Raw genomic sequence first — 22,675 nt, forward strand, 5'->3', positions numbered from 1 at the left:
TTACATAATCTACTAGAGCTTTCCTTAATTTTTAAGAAATAAGATTGATTTTCTTCTAAATGTTTTAAACACGTATTTTAATTTTTAAAATTAGAAAATGATTTGATATGCTATTAACTTTGGGATCTTGGTCATTTTAAAAGATGATATGTTGTATGTCCACTTTTCAGTAAGGTGCAAGAAAGCATTGTGGGAAAATTATTTTAAGTAGAGGACAAGCATGGCACTTGCATTGTTACCACATGTACAAAGTCATGACTACCTTATCCTAGCCAGTCTTGAACTTCAGTCAAGAATAGAGTGGGGGGAAATGTCAATCTCTGCAACCAGCCTCTTTACATAGTCCTGGTACCACCTTCCCAGGTCTATTATTGACCCTATTCCTTGTACCATTTCGTCATTTTGCTTCAGGATAACCTCCATCAGTCTCACTGGTATGATGAAATACCTAAGAATGTCTGGACTGGATTTTACAGTAAATACTAAGTACACCCTTGTCTGCCCATCTTTAGCATCCAGGGGTGATTTATTCTGATGCTATTCATCTAATTGAAATAGCATACTGGAAAATTTGTGAATAACTTCAAGAAAACTTTGGAACTCAAATCCTTTTGGAAATTGGAGATAGCCTATACATCATTTGGGAGAACAGTGTTATTAACTAAATGTCAATTTTAATTTAAAATGCATTTTATCTTTTTTTTTTCTTTTTGAAGTGGTGATGGAAAAAATAAAATAAAAAATAAAAGCCAATTAAATTTTAAAAATTATTTTATCTTAAATTAATTTTTAAAATAATTTTAACACCATCAATCACAGATATATACACATTTTAATATTAATCATGAACTTGGCCTAAAATCTTTTAAACCTGATAACGGTATTCATGTGCATAATTTTCTTAATTCTAAAAATGAGATGAACTGTAACTACAGTGAGTGAATGAAACTTTATTAACATTTTTGGTGGGACTTTCCTTTTCAGAAAGTAAAGCCATCTAGCTCATCTGAATGCAGTACAGTTGATATTGCTATCTCTGAAGAAGAAGAAATGATCAATGAACATGAGAAGCCAAAGCATCCTAAAAACAGTAAGAAAAATTTCCTTTGGATATTATACTGCAACTAGTAGCCTAGTGCATGAAATTCATGCATGGGCGGCGGGGGAGGGGTGGAGGGAGTTGTCCCTCAGCCTGGCCTGCACCCACTCCAATCTGGGACCCCTCGGGGGATGTCCGACTGCTGGTTTAAACCTCTCACAATCCGGGACTATTAATATAGATTAGACTAAGTTTCTCTTAACCTAAATAATACTATTGGATATATTTTTAATTGTAGAAAACTTATTAATTTGGCTAAGGAATACACACAGTGTGTGTGCACACACATGTGTACACATGCCCATCTGAATCCTGATAGAAAACTAAAATAACTATCAAGAAAAAAAGGCAACATTTGGAAAAAAGGAAATGGGGCCACTTTCTAGGGAATCTAATGCAGTAGTTAAGAGTGTGGGCTGTTGCCCTAGCTGGTTTGGCTCAGTGGATAGAGCGTCAGCCTGCAGACTGAAGGTCCCAGTTTCAGTTCCGGTTAAGGGCACATGCCAGGGTTTCGGGCACAGTCCCTAGTGGTGCAGGAGGCAGCCAGTCAATGATTCTCTCATCACTGATGTTTCTGTCTCTCTCTCCCTCTCCCTTCCTCTTTGAAATCAATAAAAATTAAAAATAATTATTAAAAAAAGAGTGTGGGCTCTGGAATCAGAGAGCCTGAATTCAAATCCCAGGGCTCTACTTTTACCCTCTCTCTGACTCATTTCCTTATATGTAAAATGAAGGTAATAACAAAACTTACTTTATAGGATTGTTAAAACAAATTGAATTAGGGTTATGTGTATATGTATTTTCATGCTTTGTGGAATGGAGTCAACATTTAGATATTCATATGAAAGCATCCTTAACTGTCATAGAAAAACAAATCATGTAATAGTGATATATTTTTACATTCCACATGAATGTTAAGAAAAATATAAGGCTTCAGTTGGTTGACTCACAAGATATGTAACATACATCTCTTAATGACTTATAATTAAAAGTACCCTCCAAGGAAGATTAACAAATGGCTACAGGTTCTAGTCCTTTGAAATGACTGGATATCATCAAAACGGAAACTGCTAAATGCTCAAATTTCTATACTCAAAATAAGCATCTGCTCTTAGTAGCTGAGTTGTAGGACTTGTTTCATCCAAAACAAGGGAGGAATTATTTCCTTTTTTAAAATTTGACCAAAGACATATACATTGATATTAGGTAAAATTCTAAAATAATAAGTGTTGATTTAAACTCCACCCATCACCATTTCCTCATTTTTTTTACAGGTTAATCACTCTCTTCTCCTTAGGTTTCCTTATGCTAACTCTCTTGACCAGAAAATAGAGTTCAAAACCCATACACATGTACCCTACTCACAAAGTACTCCATCATCTAGGTTAGCTCCTCAGCTAATCTCAAACAAAATTCCCATTTGCATACCGTCTAAGGATTGAAATCAATTTAACTGATATTAATACCTCTTGACATTTAATAAATATTTGCAAATTTAAGTGGGAAAACTTGTTATGCCATGGGAATCTTCAGAGAATGCATTTTTCAGGTGTTATATGAATGTGATATTCGAAAGATGTTGTATGTGTGTGATTAAAAGAAAATTTTTTTTGTAGAAGTAGTAGTACTAGTAGGGGATAAATTCTACTCTCAGACGCTGTCCTGCAGGTATAGGGAATGTGCTGCCTTTCATAATTTTTTTTAATTACCAAATCACAAGTTAAGTTTTTGTGTTTTTTTCCTCAGTGATTGCAGTGTTCAGTACAGCAGGAGTAAAAATCAAATGCTTGTAAGTCAGAGACCACCTATATTAGATTCTGTAAAGCACATGGTAGAAACTTTGAGATGTTTATTTATTTCATGAATTGTCAATAATTTTTTTAACAGTTTTATTCTTGACAGGTTATGAACGAAGATCTTCAGCAGGTCAAGTTAGTAGAGAATCCAAGAGAGGAAAAATTTGGCGAAACATAAGGAAAACCTGCTGCAAGATTGTAGAAAACAGTTTTTTTAAGTGTTTCATTGGCCTTGTCACTTTGCTCAGCACAGGTGCTCTGGTAAGTGAGGGTATGTGAGATTTTTATGGGAAAAGTATATCAGAAGTCTGTTAATTTGTAAAGTCACCATAACAAATTAGTTTCCCCTCTAATATTTATTATTATACCATCATAGTTCATAACCTGTGATTTTAGTTTTGAAAGACATACATTATAATTTCTTTAAAATCTGTATAGGCATCATTTAATATTAAATGAATAATACAATTCTAAAATATATTAATAACAGTGGGAAAAAGGAATGTTAAAAGACACTTAATTCTTCTTATTTTAATAAAGTTTCATATAAGAAACAAAGTTTAGGCTTCCTGTCAAGATGGCGGCACAGGTAAACTCGGTATTTGCATACTCCCACAACCACATGAAAATTGCAACTAAACTACAGAACAACCATCATTCAGGACTTCCTGGAATATAGCTAAACAGAAGTCCTACAGCTAAAGATATCAAGAAGAAGACATATTGAGATTGGTAGGAGGGATGAAGATGCTGAATGAGCTGGTTCCACACCCAAGTGTGGCAGATAAAAGTTGGAAGGGATATCTTGGCTTGTGGAGGGATCCCCTGAGGAACTAGGGTTCCAAGCTCCACACCAGGCCCTCCAGCCCAGGGTTCCAGTGTCAGGAAGAGAAGTTTCCATAACTTCTGGCTATAAAAACCAGTGGGGATTTTGGCTGGGTAAGAAAGAAGACTGCTGAAGTCCCGGGGGTTTCTCTTAAAGCAACAGTTGCCAACTGGTGGTCTGCATACCACTGGTGGTCCATGAAGTCTGAAAGGTTGGCGATCACTGTTTTAAAGGGTCCATGCATGGACTTAGACTCATTCATTCTGAGCTTCTGCATTGTGGGAGCACCTTCAAAGTCATCAGGGACATACAGGGAGGAACTGAATTGTCCAGCATCAGGGCAAGAGCTGGAGGGACAGCTTTTTCCCAGCCAGAAGCGCTGGAAGAGGCCATTGTTCCTTTTCAGAGCCTCCCCTGACAGAGCCAGTAGGCAGGGACTACATCTGAGTCTCCATCAACCTGGCCCCACCCTGGTGATTCCCTGAGACTTCATCTCTCTCAACGCATTTCCATTGGCTTCACCACATGAACGGTCTGTCTTGGTTCATGCTTCAGACTTTCCTAAAATCTCTCAAACAAGCAGTATTTGGACTCTGTGTGCCCTGTACCTCTAGCTATTCACAGGATAATTTTTTTTATAGTAGCAAAGGATTGAAAAGCAAAAATAGTCCATAATAGGTGTTTATGGGATTATCATCCAGTGGGATACTGTGCAGCTATTTAAAAAGTGCAGGAGCTGTATGCATGCTGATATTGCAAGGTATGGTAAGAAGTGAAAAAAAAGATCTAGAATAAAGTGTATGACATGCTACATTTTAGGTAGGAAAACAAGAGAAATAGAATGTATATCATTTGCTTTGTTTCATTGAAGAAGATCAGAGAAGAATACATATGAAATAGTTACCCGTGAGAGGCACAAGATAGAGAAGATAAAGTCATGGTTGGGAACCATACTTCTTGTACATATGTTTTTAAGTAGACTTTATATTGACATTTATTACACATTCTGAAAACCATACAAATTATAATTGTACAATATAAAGGATTTTCAAAGTAAATGCACTTGTGTGATTGTCACTTGGCTTGAGAAACAGAACATTACCAGGAATTCAGAACCACATTCTGATCCTCCACAGTCACTTCCCCACTCCGTATGGGTAGCCAGTATATGCAATTCAACTGCCATTGATTAGCTTTGACTGTTTTTTAAATTTTTAATTAAAGTGGAGATTTCTGTACATCTTATATTGTTTTGCATTATATGCCTATTCAAAAAATAAATACATATAGATAGATAGATAGATAGATAGATAGATAGATAGATAGATGATAGATAGATAGATAAAAGCCAAGCGACTGGACGACCAGAATGACCGGTCGCTATGACGCTCACTGAGGCCGGCCAACCTGCCTGATCGGGGTCAGACTAGCTGGCCAAGCTCCCGTGTCCCTTCCTCCTGGACAGCTGGCCCCGATGGGTCCCGATCGGGGCGGGCCCGCCAGACCCCACCTATGCACGAATTTGTGCACTGGGCCTCTAGTAATAAAATAAAGTCCTTTAAAATAACTTTAGATGATACTTATAATTTGCTTTTATAGACATTTTTACTTCATAATTGGTTCAATTAAGTCAGTAATTTTATTGTCATTTTATATTTACTTTAGTTTAATAGTAGGTTTATGAAAATCACACCATTCTTTGAATAAGATTATTTTAATCTTTGTTTACTTTTTAACCTTGAATATACTTTGATACAAGTCTGCCTGAGATTATTAGTACTTTGTTGCCTTTTGTCAGTGCTAAAATAAAAGCACTATGAAATTGCTTTAAATGTCATTATTAAACTTTCCATCCTCCATAGAAAAACCAAGGTTGACCTTTTAAAACTGAGAAGCTTTAGAGAAACTATTATAGTTCCACTTCATATTTGTGTGTTTTAACTGGTATACCTGATTATTCCTGCAGTGGAACAAGCTTTGTGACTTTTTCTTATAATAACACTATGGATTTCTAAAAACACTTAAACCCCAATATCTGCTTTGTTATTAGCAATGCATATATCTGTGCATTGGCCACATGGAATTAGAGATAAGAGCCACATCGGATGTGACTAAAAATACTGCCTTTTATATTAAGATTGATTAACTGATATGGTCACTATTTAGAACAATTATGAGGCCAGGTTCAAACTCTATAAGAAGTGGTTCTAGGATCAATTAATGATGTCTGTTACAGGCACTGGATCAGAAAATGATACTTATGGGTTATGTCTATAAATGAAAGAAAAGTGAACCAGCCCTTGAGGCTACAATCTATGACTTTGCTCACCATCTGCTTCTTGGAGATGGCATTCCATTCCCCTCATGTGAAAAATGTATGCTAATCTGTAAATTTTTTCCCCATAGGCTTTTGAAGATATATATATCAATCAAAGAAAAACTATTAAAATCTTATTAGAATATGCTGACATGATCTTCACTTACATCTTTATTCTGGAAATGCTTCTAAAGTGGATGGCATATGGTTTTAAAGCCTATTTCACTAATGGCTGGCACAGGCTGGACTTCATGGTTGTTATTGTACGTATGTAAAACACACTTTTAAAGCTATTTGATTTGCTGTTGCTTCGTTACTCTTATTCTTTTACTGTTCCATTTACTTGTATCTTCCTTTATCTCTCTATATACATTTTTAGTCAGCAACATCCCATATTTCTTCATTTGTAGTGTTTAATATTTATCCTTTCCTTCTCATTCTAAAACTTAAAATTCAGCACTTCATTTCTTGATTATTCTAACCATCACCTATGCACCCACAGTTAACAAAATAGGCTTATTGCATAATATTTTGAAATTATCAGCATCCTAAAATAATTACATTCTATTTGCTCAACTTTTAAATTATATTTTCAGAATGAGACTACATATCAATTCCTTCACCAGTACCACACTGATTCCAGCAGCCAAAAATTGTCGTTTGGATCACTGCAATAGCTTCCAAACTGATATTCTTGCTTCCACATTTTTCATTTATGTTGCCTTGTAATTACAGAAAATATGAAGGCACAATAAAAGTTAATCACAACTCTTCCACCTTGCTCAATCTCCATTAACATTTATTAATCTCTAATCATTTTATGCAAATATGTTTACTTTGAAAAATAACCTTGCCATATTTCTATTCTTTGTGCTTATATCTTTCTTGATGTCTTTCCTCTAAAATCTAATTCTGTAAATTGTCTTAACTATATTTATATACAGAGGAAAATGTAAATATATTCAAAATTTTGTTTCAACAAATACATTGTATACTAAAATTATATTGAAATAATCATGAAACTGATTTTTAATCTAATTACAAACTAAAAAATGTATATAAGTATTAATCCTTAATTATAATAAAGGATAAATTATAATAAATAATAAACAATATATATTATTTATTTTAGTAACATGTATTATTACCAGAAGATATCTTTAAATCCTTTAAATGATTTTAACACAAAATGATATTCTTATACCTTTCTATAAGTCATTGTTAAGATGTATTGAAATATATAGTAAAGCTTTTGATTATTTCTTGGTAGGCTTTGACTATGTATCTTTTTCTAATAAATGATAAGTTTATTTTATAGATTGTTTTTGTTAAAGTTAAAACTAAATCCCATTAATTATTTATTTTTCATATATCTAGGTATTTTGTCTGAACTTAATAGGCAAATCTCAGGAACTAAAACTACTTATGTCCATTAAATTCCTTCGGGCACTTAGAGTTCTATCTCAATTTGAAAGAATGAAGGTAAGAGAAACGTTCCTAAACTAATCTATAACTTTTAATTTAAAATTACTAAATTTCCAAATAGGTAAGTTTTGGAAACTTCTCATTTCTGTCTTTAACAATATTAATACAAAAACCCTATATTCTACTTAAAGTATAGAAGAAGAGGATATTAGCTTTGCTTACTAGGATTTTAGGTCTTCATTGTTCCTAAGATGAAAACTAATAAAAATAAGCAAAAGAAAAACACAAAAAAACAGAAACCCTAATAGTTGAGATAAACTATTTTCAGCAGGAATCTACTAGCCTTGTTCCGAAGTTCCCTTGCTTGTCAAACAAACCTGTGTGAGGGGAACGGTTTTGAATTCAACCCGGGAACGCCAAAGGTTGTGAACCAACACTTCCTGGATCAAATGCCCAACCTGTGCTGCTCCCAGACCGAGCCTCTGAAGTCCGGAGGCCGGCAGAGGAGAGCAGGGGCCCACCCTGCGTCGCAGGGTCCCCCAGCATTTGCTCCCCCTGGGGAAAGGGGTCCGCTGCTCTGCAGGAGCAGGCGGGGTGATGCCTCCTGACAGACACTCGCTGCTTGTGGGACTTAGCTTCCCCTTAGTCCTCGCATCCTCTTCCTTGTCCTCCTTGCCCCAGACGCCCCTGGGGGTGGGGGGGAACGTGCCCCAGATGATGGTGCAGGGAGTAGGGGCCTGGTGTCCCACTGGTGCCTGGAGCAGAGCCCGCACGCAGCCCTGCGCAGCCAGGACCCGAGAGGGGCGAGGAGCTGGACAGCACAGAGAAACTGACCATAGGGAGCTGTGGACTCCCTGGGAGGAGCATTTCCCGCTTCTCGGGAGATGAGAGCCAGAAGTCACACAACATGTACTGGGGTCTGAGCTGTAGTTGAAGAGCTGAAAATTTTGAATTTGAGAACTTACATGTTGACAAGGCAAGAATGAATCTTGGAAGTTCTTTTGGTCTTACCGGGAAGATGACTAGAAGACTAACTCCCGTCTTTGAGGGGCATGAGGAGCTGATGTACAACATAGAAACCTTACTCCAGGCAGGAATGGCTCACCGCCCTTCAGCCTTGCAGTTACTTGGTTATTCTGGGACCCTCTGTGTTTGGAGACTAAAATTTCATAACATGCCATGCTCTTTACAGTATTTGCCACTTATTTCACCAGAACCATTGTCATTTCCCATGTTACTAAAGATCAGAGTTTCCTCTATTTTCACTGAATGTATTTCTGCAAGTTTAAATATGATTTCCTGCTATGCAGATATATTTCTTAGAAATGTTTTCATTGTTTACCATGAACTGAGCCTAGAAAAAAAATGTCTCTATGCAAACTGATCATAAATGTTTGGTATGATCTTTAAAAACATACAGATACACGGTTTTTAGTAAAATACATGTCATGACTTAGGGACTTGAGAATTGAATTTTAGATTTAGGCTCAAGTTGCCTTTGAAGAGGAACTATAATTGTCTCCTGTTAAACCTGAAGAAAATCACCTTGAGTTTTATAGAATTTGATATTTCTTTCATGTAAGTCACCTAGTTAAGTTTTCTGAGGTTAGGCTTTGTATTAGTGCAGTAATTTTTTTCAGTTTCTAGGAATATGCAAAGGAAAATTATGGGATCATCATTAAGAATTAAATAATAGCCGAAGCCGGTTTGGCTCAGTGGATAGAGCGTCGGCCTGCGGACTAAAAGGTCCCAGGTTCGATTCCGGTCGAGGGCATGTACCTGGGTTGCAGGCATATCCCCAGTAGGAGATGTGCAGGAGGCGGCTGATCGATGTTTCTCTCTCATCGATGTTTCTAACTCTCTGTCTCTCTCCCTTCCTCTCTGTAAAAAATCAATAAAATAAAAAAGAATTAAATAATAACTAATACAATTATTCATGTCCCTGGTTAACTTATTAAACATTTTATTAACAGCATTATAGAGGCCCACAGGTGGTATTATCCCTAATGATTTGCTTTTAAACCAAAATAAGGAGGAAAATAAGCTGAAAAGTAAAATGTGGTTAAAGAGGTCGATAAGCTTGAGTTTAAAATAACAAGACAACTAAATTTCCAGCATAAACATAGCCATCGAAAATGTTTATAGAATATGCTAGGGCTGTAAACTACACATGAACTGTTAACTCAGATTACTGTGGGGTGGGGATTACAGAAGGGAGATGTTGGTCAAGGGCACAAACTTTCATTTATAAGATGAATAAGGTCTGGGGATTTCGTGTACAGCATGGACACTATATACAGATGATAATATTATTCTGGATACTTGAAATTTCCCAAGAGTAGATATAAAGTGTTTTCGCCACCACCACCACAAACAAAAAAGAACTAGATGTGGTTAATTAGCTTGATTGTGGAGTCATTTTATAATGTATACATATACCAAATCATGACTTCGTACACCTTAAATATATACAACTTTTATTTGTCTAGTATACCTCCATGAAGCTGGGAAACACACAAAGAGATGTTAATTAATGCAACTAAAATAAACTTTGTTACTGTAAGAAATGTTATGGAATAATACCAGGGTTGTTTTTTTCTCTAATAAATTTAGATTCATGGGATGAAGAGTGCCTCTATTAGCAAATTGCCAGCACCTAATTTAGAGAAAAGTAGGAAGATATTTGCCAGGGAAGCTGCCTCTGCTTGTTGTAAATTAAGCACTCTAATATTTGATGCCAAACATTCCCTAGACTGGCAGTGAGATTGTAGCCATGGACAATTAAAGGACAGGTATATACTAGTCGTAGCCATTCTTAGATCAAGGTCAGTTCTAGATATTAAGCTTCATTGAAACCTCTGGAAATTCTGTAGTTGAATGATCTCTGAAGATATATCACTGAGTATATAAGGAAGCTACATGATTAAAAAATTAATGTTTTATGTATTTAATGAATTTCAGGTCTCGATGCTCCCACTGTTGAAATATTTGGGTCAACCATATCCATGGCTTTTATTCTTATATATGTGCAATTACTAACAGGCATAGCGTTTTTTCATCAGAGGCATCAGTGGACCTATCAAAATACCTAAAGTGTCAACAAAGGATTTGTGACTTAGTTTTAGAAATAAAGTCTTTTTAAAAATATAATTAAAAGTCAAGATATTAATTCAAGCCCAGAAAACTAAGGAATATAAGCAAGAAAGTACAGGCAAATGTATATGTATCCAGTAATGACTGAGGGAAGGAAAGGTTAGACTGGTAGAAAAGAAAATCAATGGTGACTCAGAAAAAAGGAAAAATAAATGATTTTGAGGGAAGGGAGTCAAAAGTGTAAATGGTAACTGAAAGATAAATGGCAAAGATTGTCCTGACTGAGTTGTTCAGTTGGTTGAGCATCATCCTGTGCACCGAAGAGTTGCAGGTTTGATCCCTGGTCAGAGTGAGTATGGGCTGCAACCCATTGATATTTCTCTTTCACATTGATGTTTCTCTCTATAGCAAAGATTGAAAGTATTCTATTGGATATAACAATTGGTTTTACATTTGCCATACCAGCATTAGTGAAGTGATTAAGATGAAATACAATGCTGATTGTAATATTAAAGAATGTAGGGAGTTGAGGAAATGCATGCAGTGATTATAAGCTATTTTTGTTATTCAAGTTTAGGTAGTGAATTCACTTCCCAAACTTTCCATTCTGGAGTATCTCACCAGTGGCATAGAGTGATTCTGTGAAGTGATTTGTGAACTTGTGAGGCCAGCTGCTTATTCATGTCTCTTAGAACAGTCTTTTGACTTGACTTCATTGAGCTATAATCTCTTGGTCTTCTTTTATGTCCTCTGCCACCTCTTTACTTTCTCCTAGGTAGGCTGTTCCTCCTGAAGGTTAGAATCCCCAACAATTATGTCTGGTCCTATTTTACTCTCATTTTAGATGCTTTCTATAGATGAGAGAGAGAAAGAGATGAGAAAGATAGATAGATAGAGAGAGAGAGAGAGAGAGAAAGAGAGAGAGAGAGAGAGAGAGAGAGAGGAGAGAAACATCGATTTGTTGTTCCACTTATTTATGCATTCATTGATTGATTCTTATATGTGCCTTGACTGAGGATTGAACCCACAACCTGGTGTCAGCCTTGGTGTCCTCCTTGGCATCAACCTTGGCATATCAAGATGATGCTCTAGCCCTAGACGGTTGGCTCAGTAGATATTCAGCCTGTGGACCAAAAGGTCCCTGGTTCGAGTCTGGTCAGGGGCATGTATTTTGGTTGCAGGCTCCTCCCCAGACTGGGCCCTGGTCAGGGCACACGCAGGAGGCAACCAATTGATGTATTTCTCTCACATCGATATTTCTCTCTGTCTTTCCCTCTCTCTTCCACTCTCTCTAAAAGATCAATTGAGAAATATCCTGAGGTGAGGATTAAGAACAACAACAACAAAAAGATGATGCTCTAACTAACAGAGCTACCCAGCCCTCATATGCTTTCTAGATAATCTTATACATGTATACAGGTTCACTCGTCTTGCCCTTTTCTCACACAATAGTTGATACACGTGTGTTAAATCAGTAAAATAATTCTTTATTCTAGCATTTATACTTATTAGCTCTGTTGTTCTTTTAATAATTAGTTTTACTAAAAACATTTTGAGAATATCTGGATTTTTCATGTATATTTTTAATTGAAATTTTTTATTTTGGTTATACATGTGTATGGCCTATTAAATCTTTAAAGATAGCCCTTTTTGTTATTTCAATATGACATTACATTATTTAGCGTTTTCAATTTAATCAAAATAGTTTCACATTTCAAACCTAAAGTTTACATGTTTGCTTTTATATGCCAGGTGGTTGTGAGAGCTTTGATGAAAACAACTTTACCGGCTTTGAATGTGTTTCTGGTCTGCCTTATGATCTGGCTGGCTTATAGCATCATAGGAGTACACTTATTTGCTGGCACATTCTATGAATGCATTGACCCAACAAGTGGAGAAAGATTTCCTACATATGAAGTCAGGAATAGGAGTGAATGTGAAAGTCTTGTATTCAATGAATCCATGCCATGGGAGGATGCAAAACTGAACTTTGATAATGTTGGAAATGGTTTCCTTTCATTGCTTCAAGTAGTAAGTATGCTTTCGATTTTATTATCTTTTACATGTGTATCCATATTGTAGGTAAACATAAGGACAAAATGTGGATGATTAATGGAATAGGTAAGAAATTATGTTAGCTATTATTTGTTCATAGATACATGTTATAAACCAGCAGTTCTCAACCTGTGGGTCGTGAGCCCTTTGGGTTCGAATGACCCTTTCACAGGGGTCGCCTAAGACCATCGGAAAACACATATATGATTACATATTGTTTTTGTGATTAATCACTATGCTTTAATTATGTTCAATTTGTAACAATGAAAATACATCCTGCATATTAGATATTTACATTACGATTCATAACAGTAGCAAAATTACAGTTATGAGGTAGCAATGAAAATAATCTTATGGTTGGGGGTCACCACAACATGAGGAACTGTATTAAAGGGTCGCAGCATTAGGAAGGTTGAGAACCACTGTAAACAAATAAGTTCATTTGGAAAAACAAAAGTGAAACAGTTCCTGTACTTTTTGGAGAAGGCAGGGGAGACGAAGGCAGGACTGACTAGGGAAATGGCAGGTACTGGCCAAACCTGCTTCCATCACTGATCATGTACTAGGGTCACAATTTTTGGTCCAACTCAGGTTACTACAGTTTTATTTCTACTTAGTGCTTTGAAGAATGGCTGCTCAGTCACCCAACATCTAGCAGATGTGAGGAGGTGAACCATTCTTGTCTTGACTCCCCCATAGAAAAGCACGTGTAATAGCAGTTACAAGTAACTATGATACCTGAGCAGCATGTATTTATTTACTATTTACCTATCCCTCTACCTATATCTCCGCCTTTCTATTTATACTATCTTAAAATATTTTAAGTTACCAACTACAGTTACACTAAGTAGTTTTAAATATTTGTTGACAAACAACATAAATGTAATAGTGAAAATGGTAGGAATCTCAGTTATACAATATATTGAAGTGTGGTCAGTCTTACTAATCAAATGTTTTACTATATTAGTAACAAATTGAGTTTTACTTTAATTTGCCATGAAGCATAAATTTCCGTAAGAATTAAACACATTCCGTTTTTACAGGCAACATTTAATGGATGGATTGATATTATGAATTCAGCTGTTGATTCTACTGGTGTAAGTACAATATAATCCTAAAGTCATTGTTATAATTCAAGCAAAGTCATTTTTCTAATTTAAGAACAGGGCACCAGCAAGAACAGTAATTAACAGTTAAAAGCAAATACTTATGCTAGACAAAAGTTAAATACTGTTCAGATTGAGTATTTCATGGACAATGAAATCCTTTCAGGATTATGTACAATGGTTGAGGCCCAGTAGGCCCACTTGAAGGATTATCAGACTTCATAAAAATTATTAAACCAATACAATACACTTTAAAATCCAGTAAACAAAGCAATGATATCTCGTCACCAATGATCAAAGAGGAAACATACCTCAAGTAGCATTGTTGGGTTTTCTTGTCAGAAATTATTTTATAAACCTAATGTTTTAAAAAGTCAGTATCAATATTTTCCTTATTTTTTTAGTTTATACATTTTTACTTTTAAAGAATTTCTTTTTAGTGCAGTTTTAGGTTTACAACACAATTGAGAGGGAGGTACAAATATTTCCCACATACCCCATTCCTCCACACATGCATGGCCTTCTCATTGTTAACATGGTTCTCCAGAATGGTATATTTTTTTTTTACCAAGAGTGAATCTACATTGGCAGGTCATAATCAATCAAAGTTCATAGTTTACCCTGGGGTTCACTCAGTGTTGTGCATTCTATGGGTTTAAACAAATGTATGGTGACATGTATTACAATATCATATACAGTATTTTCACTGCCTAAAAATCCTCTATGCTCTTCCTCATTTTGTTTATTTTTTACTTCACTTTTAGATAGATGTGCAGCCTGATTTTGAAGTGAATATCTACATGTATTGTTACTTTATTGGTTTTATTATCATTGGATTATTTCTTCCTCTGACTATGCTGGTCGGTGTTATTCTTGCTAATTTCAACAAGCATAAAATAAAGATAAGTATAAATATCAAATGCGTTTATAAAAATGTCATGCTTCAAATGATTAATTTTGGATTCAACTTAATGTCATTTCTATTTGGTACTCACCTAAAAAAAATATTGATGTTCCTGCATATTGATAAACATTGCTAAAATATTCAGTCTGTACACTGTTTTCTATATTCAAATATGTACAGACAAGTTTAAAAGGTAAAGATTCCAAGTGTTTCTGTATGTATATTCATAAATAATGGCATGCTAAGAAATAACAAACATTGTGCATTTGTGCAAATATGTGAAGACTGCACTTTCTTCATCTCTGAAACTTTCAAAGTCTTCAGAGTCATAGCCAGCATAGACATCTTCTCAGTTAGGATAGCTTTCATGCTAGAAGTAGAGAGTCATACATTTGAATTGGGTGGCTTAAATAGGAGTGCTTAATTGGAAAGAATTCATAGGCAGAATTGAACCACTTCTTTGGTGCCATTTTCATGTAAATGCTTCTACAAATTGCAAAAGCTTCAGAATTCATCTACGTCTACTTATTCTGACCACAGGGACCTGCTTTTTATTGGTGGAGAAAAGCCTTCTAACAAATTGAAGAAAAGAATCATTTAATTTTAAAAGTACAAGTTAGCCATGTCAGCAAAGTTTAGCAAGGTGCAGATTCTGGTAAACAAACAACTCTGAATCTCTACTACTCAGATGGGATTAGAGAGGTCAGTGGTCAAATATCTAGAAAGAAGCCTTTCTAGGAGTCCCTTCCTCCTTTGTCTCGGTCTAACAAGAGGTAGCTCAGTAAACTGAAAAATTAAAATAGGTTGACCACCCAGAGTAAGGTGCACCAAAAGATAACTGAATATCAATCACTACCAATATGTATTCCATATATGTTTTATATGGATTTTTGTGCAGAAAATGAGACATGTTTAAACATGATTTATTTAACTGCAGTTAAGCCTTTATTTAAATCAATCATTACCAAGCTTTCCAAAATGCATATTAATATAAAATGAAATTTGGATTAAATATGATTTTAATGTATTTTTCTTTCATTTCTTTACCAGGGAGGCTCCAATATTTTTATAACAGAAAAACAGGAGAAACAATATCTAACACTGAAGAAGCTGATGTATGAGGACTCTCGAAAAACAATACCTTGCCCAGGAGTAAGAAAACATCTAGATATTTTTAAGTTTCTAAAAAAGTTTCCTTGATATATTCATTTTTAAAATAAATGTGTTTTAGAAATTCTTAACAAAATATGCTTTTGACAAACATTTTTCTAAATGTGTCCCTTGACAAAGCTTGTGATGGTCTTGTTTGCTTTGACTGTGTGCTATAATTCTAGTTTGGTACAAACGTAGGCCCTGACTTATTCTCCTATTTATGCTGGGAGGGAAGATATAAATTTAAAGCCTCTGTGTGTGATAGAAATCCTATTAATATGATTATTACACCTTTTTCTTCACCTACAGAACAAGTTCCGAAGGTTCATCTTTGACTTGGTAACAAGTCAAGCTTTTAACATCATCATTATGGTTCTTATCTGTTTCCAAGCAATAACCCTTATGATACAAAGTGATGAACAGAGTAGACAAATGGATACCGCTGTCCTCTGGCTTCAGATACTTTTCATTCTTCTATACACTGGAGAATGTGTGCTGAAGCTCATCGCTTTCCGTTGCAACTATTTCATGAGTGGATGGAACATTTTAGATTTTATAGTGGTCATTTTCTCTATTACAGGTAAGATTTTATGTAGTCAGATTTTCATTTGTATTAATATTCATTCAGGCAAGTTCTTATAGTTATTTCCAACAGAAATGCTTTACATTTTTGCATTTTATATAAAAATATCTGCACACATACCTGACATATATAAAATATTCAAAAATACTCTTTGAATTAGTACACAGACTTTACTTCACAGACTACCAGGTAAATATTTAATTACCCCTTCAGCATATCAACTACATTATTTTTTAGGATGGCACTAAATATCTATACATCCTAGTATAATATAAACTTTCAAGCTCACTATTTTCCTTTTCTCCCAATCGCTAAAACTACTTACAGCTTTCACAACAGTAGAGTTTAATGCTCTGGGTCACTAGTTTTACTCCAGAGATCTCAGTCTTTGATTTAACCAATATATCTGATTATCCTCTTTGTGAATAGATATTGCACTATATGCAAAGAACTCATTAGTAAACAAGTTAGTCATAATTCCTGTATGCCCATAGTTTATAATCCTAGATAATAAAAGCCTAATATGCAAATGTTCCCCTCGGGCAGTCATTAGACCGGGAGTTTGTCCAGGAGTTCGACCGCTCGCTATGACATACGCTGATCCCCAGGCGCGGTGTAGAACATGGTGGGCATCAGTGATGTGGCGCTGGCAAGGGGTGCTCAGGTGCTGGGTGTCTGTGAGGAGCCGTCCCCGCACCCGCGCAGCCACTTCCGGGTGAGCTAGGCTGCAGCCACTGGGACCTCAGGGTCTGGTCGTGCTCGCCATGGGTTCATGCAGAAGCCAGTCTGCGAGGCTGGCCTGGAGAGAGCACATTGCCTGCCCAGCTTCTGTGCAGCACCGCTGGGTGGCCCAGAGGCCCACACTGTGCCCTGGCCCACGGCATTTGGTCTCACTCTCCGCATCTCCATGTGGGGACTTGGGCGCTGTGGCAGAGCGGGACAGGTGGAGGCCTGGGAGCCCAGGTGCTGCCCAGGGCCCAGAGGTCACCTGGTATCTGCCCTTCCATGCAGGATGCTCGTGCTTCCATTGCTGGCCAGGCCTAGGGACCGCACCCATGCATGAACTTTGTGCACCAGGCCTCTAGTCCAGGGGTGGGCAAACTTTTTGTCTCGAGGGCCACAGTGGGTTCTTAAACTGGACTCAGAAGAAGGGGCTGTGGCCCTGTTTCCTGATGTTGCCATGTTAACACTGCTGCTGGTGAAGGAGCAGAGGAGAGAGCAAGAGAACCCTCCACTCTTTCAGCTCAATGGGCCAGATAGAACAGCCGAACGGGCCGGATCTCGCCTGAGGGCCATAGTTTGCCCACGGCTGCTCTAGTCTATTATAATCTATTAATGGATACAGATAATTAATAGTGCATTTTACTGTGCTATTAAGGATATGAAAAGGTTATATAAGGGATGTTACAGCAGCACACCTAATCAGTAAGTAGAGGTCAGAGAAAACTTCATGGAAAAAGCAAAAGGTAACTATTGGATAAGGAGGTAGCCAAAAAATAATCTAGGAGAAAAGGATTTTAAGCAGAGAAAGGTTTGTTTCTTGTCTGTCTCCTATAAGACACATACTAGAATGTGAGCTCCATGAAAATAGGGACAATATTTGATATTTATTGTCAATTACTATTGTGTGTAGTCAGCAGTAAAAAAAAATGTAGATGAACTGTTAGCCCAGCTGTGCTTCCAGAAAGTCCACTCATTCAACTGGTGGTGGAAACAGTGCAATTACTATTGACAGACAAGTACAAGAACTTTGACTGAAAGTGCATAAAGGCAGGAGGGAGCGGGTAGGAAGGTAACAGGAATATGGCATTAAAGAGCCCGATGAAGGAACCAAGATGGCGGCGATATAGGCAGACGTGTCCCAGGTCGTGTCCCGGAGCAAATGGAGCGAGCAGCTGAAGCTAGTAACACTCACACCGAATTGGCGAAATTGCTCAGCTGGTGAGAGGGTTTGCAGCCGGGAAGAGCAGAACTCCCCTGGAAAGCAGATCCAAGCAACAGCAACCTCCTGAGCACCTCATCCTCTGCTGAGGAACAGCAGCTGTACGTGAAACCTCACCCCACCAGCCGGAAGAGCCACCACAGCTGTGAACAGCACCCACCAGAGGAGCTGCTGACAACTGAAGAGCAGCTGCTACCGCAACCACCCGAAGAGCAACCACAGACCAAGGAGTCACTGCCACCAAGGGAGCAACCACTGAACAACTCAACGTCTAGATATGTCAGTGAGATCAAACATGGGTAGACAAAGAAACCCCCAAAGGAAAGAGAAGGAGGACTCTCCAGAAAAGCAGCTAAGTAATACAGAGGCATGCAACATGACAGATAAAGAATTCAGAATAAGGATCCTAGAGTGCATAAACCGGATGGAGGAAAAAATCGACAACCTCTGCAAGAAGCAAGAAGAAACAGATGAAAAAATCGATAACATATGGAAGAAGCTAGAAGAAACAGATGAAAAAATCGATAACATATGGAAGAAGCTAGAAGAAACAGATGAAAAAATCAACAACCTAAGTAAGACCCAAGAAGAAATGAAGAGTGATATAGCTGCAATGAAAAACTCCATTGAAAGTATCAACAGTAGACTAGGAGAAGCGGAGGACCGAATAAGTGAATTAGAAGACAAGGAAGCAAAACACACCCAAAATGTACTGCAATTGGAGAAAAAAATTAAAAGACAGGAGGAGAGCCTAAGGGAGCTTTGGGACAACATGAAACGAAACAACATATGAATAATAGGAGTACCAGAACAACAGAAGGATGAACAAGGATTAGAAAACCTACTCGAAGAAATAATATCAGAAAACTTTCCTGAGGTGGGGAAGAAAAAAGTCACACAAGCCCAGAGAGTCCCAAACAAGGTGAACCCGAAAAGACCCACACCAAGACACATCATAATCACCATGGCAAATGTTCAGGACAAAGAGAGAATCTTACAGGCTGCAAGAGAGAGACGGAAAGTTACATACAAGGGATCTCCCATTAGATTGTCAAATGACTTCTCAACAGAAACACATCAGGCCAGAAAAGAATGGACTGAAATTTACAAAGTGATGCAAAGCAAAGGACTGAATCCAAGAATACTCTATCCAGCAAGGCTATCATTCAAACTTGAAGGGGAAATAAGAAGCTTCACAGACAAAAAAAGACTAAGGGAGTTTGTCACCACCAAGCCAGCAATGCAAGGAATGCTAAAGGGACTGGTATAAAAATAAGAAATAAAAAGCTCAGAAAGAAAACAGCCACACACACACACAAAAAGAAATGGCTACAAACAAGTACCTTTCAATAATAACTTTAAACGTAAACGGACTAAATGCTCCAACCAAAAGACATCGAGTGGCTGAATGGATAAAAAAACATGACCCATACATCTGCTGTCTACAAGAAACCCACCTCATTAGAAGGGACTCACACAGACTGAAAGTGAAAGGATGGAAAAATATCTTTCAGGCAAATGGAAAGGAAAAGAAAGCTGGGGTAGCAATACTTATATCGGACAAAATAGACCTCAAAGTGAAGGCCTTAACAAGAGATAAGGAAGGCCACTTCATAATACTAAAGGGATCAATACAACAAGAAGATATAACCCTGGTAAACATATATGCACCCAATGTAGGAGCACCCAAATTCATAAAAAAACTCCTGGAAAATATCAAAGGAGAGATCGACAACAATACAATCATAGTAGGGGACTTTAATACACCATTGACAGCACTGGATAAGTCCTATAGACAAACAACCAGCAAAGATACAGCAATCCTAAATGACTCACTAGATCAGATGGACTTAATAGACATCTTCAGAACACTTCACCCCAAAGCCAGAGAATATACGTTCTTCTCAGGTGCTCATGGGACATATTCAAAAATAGACCACATATTGGGTCACAAGCAAAGTATCCCCAAATTCAAGAAGATTGAAATAATAAAAAGCGTCTTCGCAGACCACGATGGCATAATATTAGAAATAAACTACAATAAAAACAACCCAAAATACTCAAACACCTGGAAGCTGAATAGCATGCTATTAAATATTGATTGGGTTACCAATGAGATCAAAGAAGAAATTAAAAACATCCTGGAAACTAATGACAATGAAAACACAACAATCCAAAACCTATGGGACACATTGAAAGCAGTCCTGAGAGGGAAGTTTATAGCTCTACAGGCCTATCTCAAAAAACAAGAAAAAATGGTAGTAAATCATCTAACTCTACAACTCAAAGAATTAGAAAGAGAGCAACAAGAAAACCCCAGAGTGAGCAGAAGGAAGGAGATAATAAAGATTAGAGCAGAAATAAATGACATAGAGACCAAAAAAACAATACAGAAAATCAATGAAACCAAGAGCTGGTTCTTTGAAAGGATAAACAAGATTGATAAACCTCTAGCCAGACTCACCAAGAAGCAGAGAGAGAGGACCCAAATAAATAAAATCAGAAACGATAGAGGCGAAATAACAACAGACCCCACAGAAATACAAATGATTGTTAAAAAATACTATGGACAGCTTTACTCCAACAAACTAGACAACCTGGAGGAAATGGACAAATTCCTAGAAAAATACAGCACTCCAAAACTCAATCAGGAAGAATCTAAAAATCTCAACAGGCCAATAACTATGGAAGAAATTGAAGCAGTCATCAAAAAGCTTCCATCAAACAAAAGCCCAGGACCAGACGGCTTCACAGGGGAGTTTTACCAAACATTCAAGGAAGAACTAAAACCTATCCTCCTCAGACTACTACAAAAAATTCAAGAGGAAGGAACACTTCCAAGCTCATTCTATGAAGCCAGCATCACCCTAATACCAAAACCAGGTAAAGACAACACAATGAAAGAGAATTACAGGCCAATATCCCTCATGAACATAGATGCCAAAATCCTCAACAAAATCTTAGCAAATCGGATCCAGCAGTACATCAGAAAGATCATACACCATGACCAAGTAGGATTTATCCCAGGGATGCAAGGATGGTACAATATCCGCAAATCAATAAACGTGATACATCACATAAACAAATTGAAAGAAAAAAACCACATGGTCATATCAATTGATGCAGAGAAAGCATTTGACAAAATTCAACACCCATTTTTGATAAAAACTCTCAGCAAGGTGGGAGTAGAAGGATCATACCTCAACATAATAAAAGCCATATATGACAGGCCCACAGCCAACATCATACTCAACGGACAAAAACTAACACCATTTCCCCTAAGAACAGGAACAAGACAGGGATGCCCCCTCTCACCACTCCTGTTCAACATAGTACTGGAAGTGTTAGCCATTGCAATTCGGCAAGAAGAAGAAATAAAAGGCATCCAAATTGGAAAAGAGGAAGTAAAACTGTCCTTATTTGCAGACGACATGATATTATACATACAAAACCCTAGAGATTCCATCAAAAAGCTACTAGACTTAATACATGAATTTGGCAATGTAGCAGGATACAAAATTAACCCCAAGAAATCTGAGGCATTTCTATACACCAATAGTGAACTTTCAGAAAGAGAGATTATAAAAACAATCCCATTTACCATCGCACCAAAAAAATTAAGCTACCTAGGGATAAACTTAACTAAAGAGGTAAAAGACCTCTACTCAGAAAACTACAGGACGTTGAAAAAAGACATAGAGGAAGACATAAACAGATGGAAGAACATACCGTGTTCATGGATTGGTAGAATCAACATCATTAAAATGTCCATACTACCCAAAGCAATCTATAAATTCAACGCACTTCCCATTAAAGTACCAACAGCATACTTCAGAGATCTAGAACGAACTTTCCAAAAATTCATCTGGAATAAAAAAAGACCCCGAATAGCTGCAGCAATCCTGAAAAAGAACAAAGTAGGTGGGATCTCAATACCAGATATCAAGTTGTATTACAAAGCCACTGTTCTCAAAACTGCCTGGTACTGGCACAAGAATAGGCATATAGATCAATGGAATAGAATAGAGAGCCCAGAAATCGGCCCGAACCAATATGCTCAATTAATATTTGACAAAGGAGGCAAGAACATACAATGGAGCCAAGATAGTCTCTTCAATAAATGGTGTTGGGAAAATTGGACAGATATATGCAAGAAAATGAAACTAGACCACCAACTTACACCATACACAAAAATAAACTCAAAATGGATAAAGGACTTAAATGTACGACAGGATACCATAAAAATTCTAGAAGAATCCAAAGGCAACAAAATCTCAGACATATGCCGAAGCAATTTCTTCACTGATACAGCTCCTAGGGCGCTTGAAACTAAAGAAAAAATGAACAAATGGGACTACATCAAAATAAAAAGCTTCT

The 22,675-nt window shown here is 37.0% G+C and overlaps 1 protein-coding gene across 2 annotated transcripts in view; it reads left to right on the plus strand.

The window, feature by feature from the left end:
• Nucleotides 1-22,675, plus strand: part of SCN7A (sodium voltage-gated channel alpha subunit 7) — a 92,305-nt gene that overhangs the window by 63,956 nt on the left and 5,674 nt on the right. The window contains exons 16-24 of one of the 2 annotated variants that reach the window (XM_059704221.1): nucleotides 985-1,090; nucleotides 3,002-3,156; nucleotides 6,128-6,301; nucleotides 7,416-7,520; nucleotides 12,309-12,587; nucleotides 13,655-13,712; nucleotides 14,486-14,619; nucleotides 15,669-15,773; nucleotides 16,083-16,353. In XM_059704221.1, the coding sequence (XP_059560204.1) occupies nucleotides 985-1,090; nucleotides 3,002-3,156; nucleotides 6,128-6,301; nucleotides 7,416-7,520; nucleotides 12,309-12,587; nucleotides 13,655-13,712; nucleotides 14,486-14,619; nucleotides 15,669-15,773; nucleotides 16,083-16,353 (1,387 nt within the window). Of the gene's footprint in view, nucleotides 1-984; nucleotides 1,091-3,001; nucleotides 3,157-6,127; nucleotides 6,302-7,415; nucleotides 7,521-12,308; nucleotides 12,588-13,654; nucleotides 13,713-14,481; nucleotides 14,620-15,668; nucleotides 15,774-16,082; nucleotides 16,354-22,675 lie in introns of both variants that reach the window. The other variant, XM_059704222.1, reaches the window with a different exon arrangement.

The sequence above is a fragment of the Myotis daubentonii genome, chromosome 7 (assembly GCF_963259705.1).
Source record: "Myotis daubentonii chromosome 7, mMyoDau2.1, whole genome shotgun sequence".
Taxonomy (NCBI): Eukaryota; Metazoa; Chordata; class Mammalia; order Chiroptera; family Vespertilionidae; genus Myotis; species Myotis daubentonii.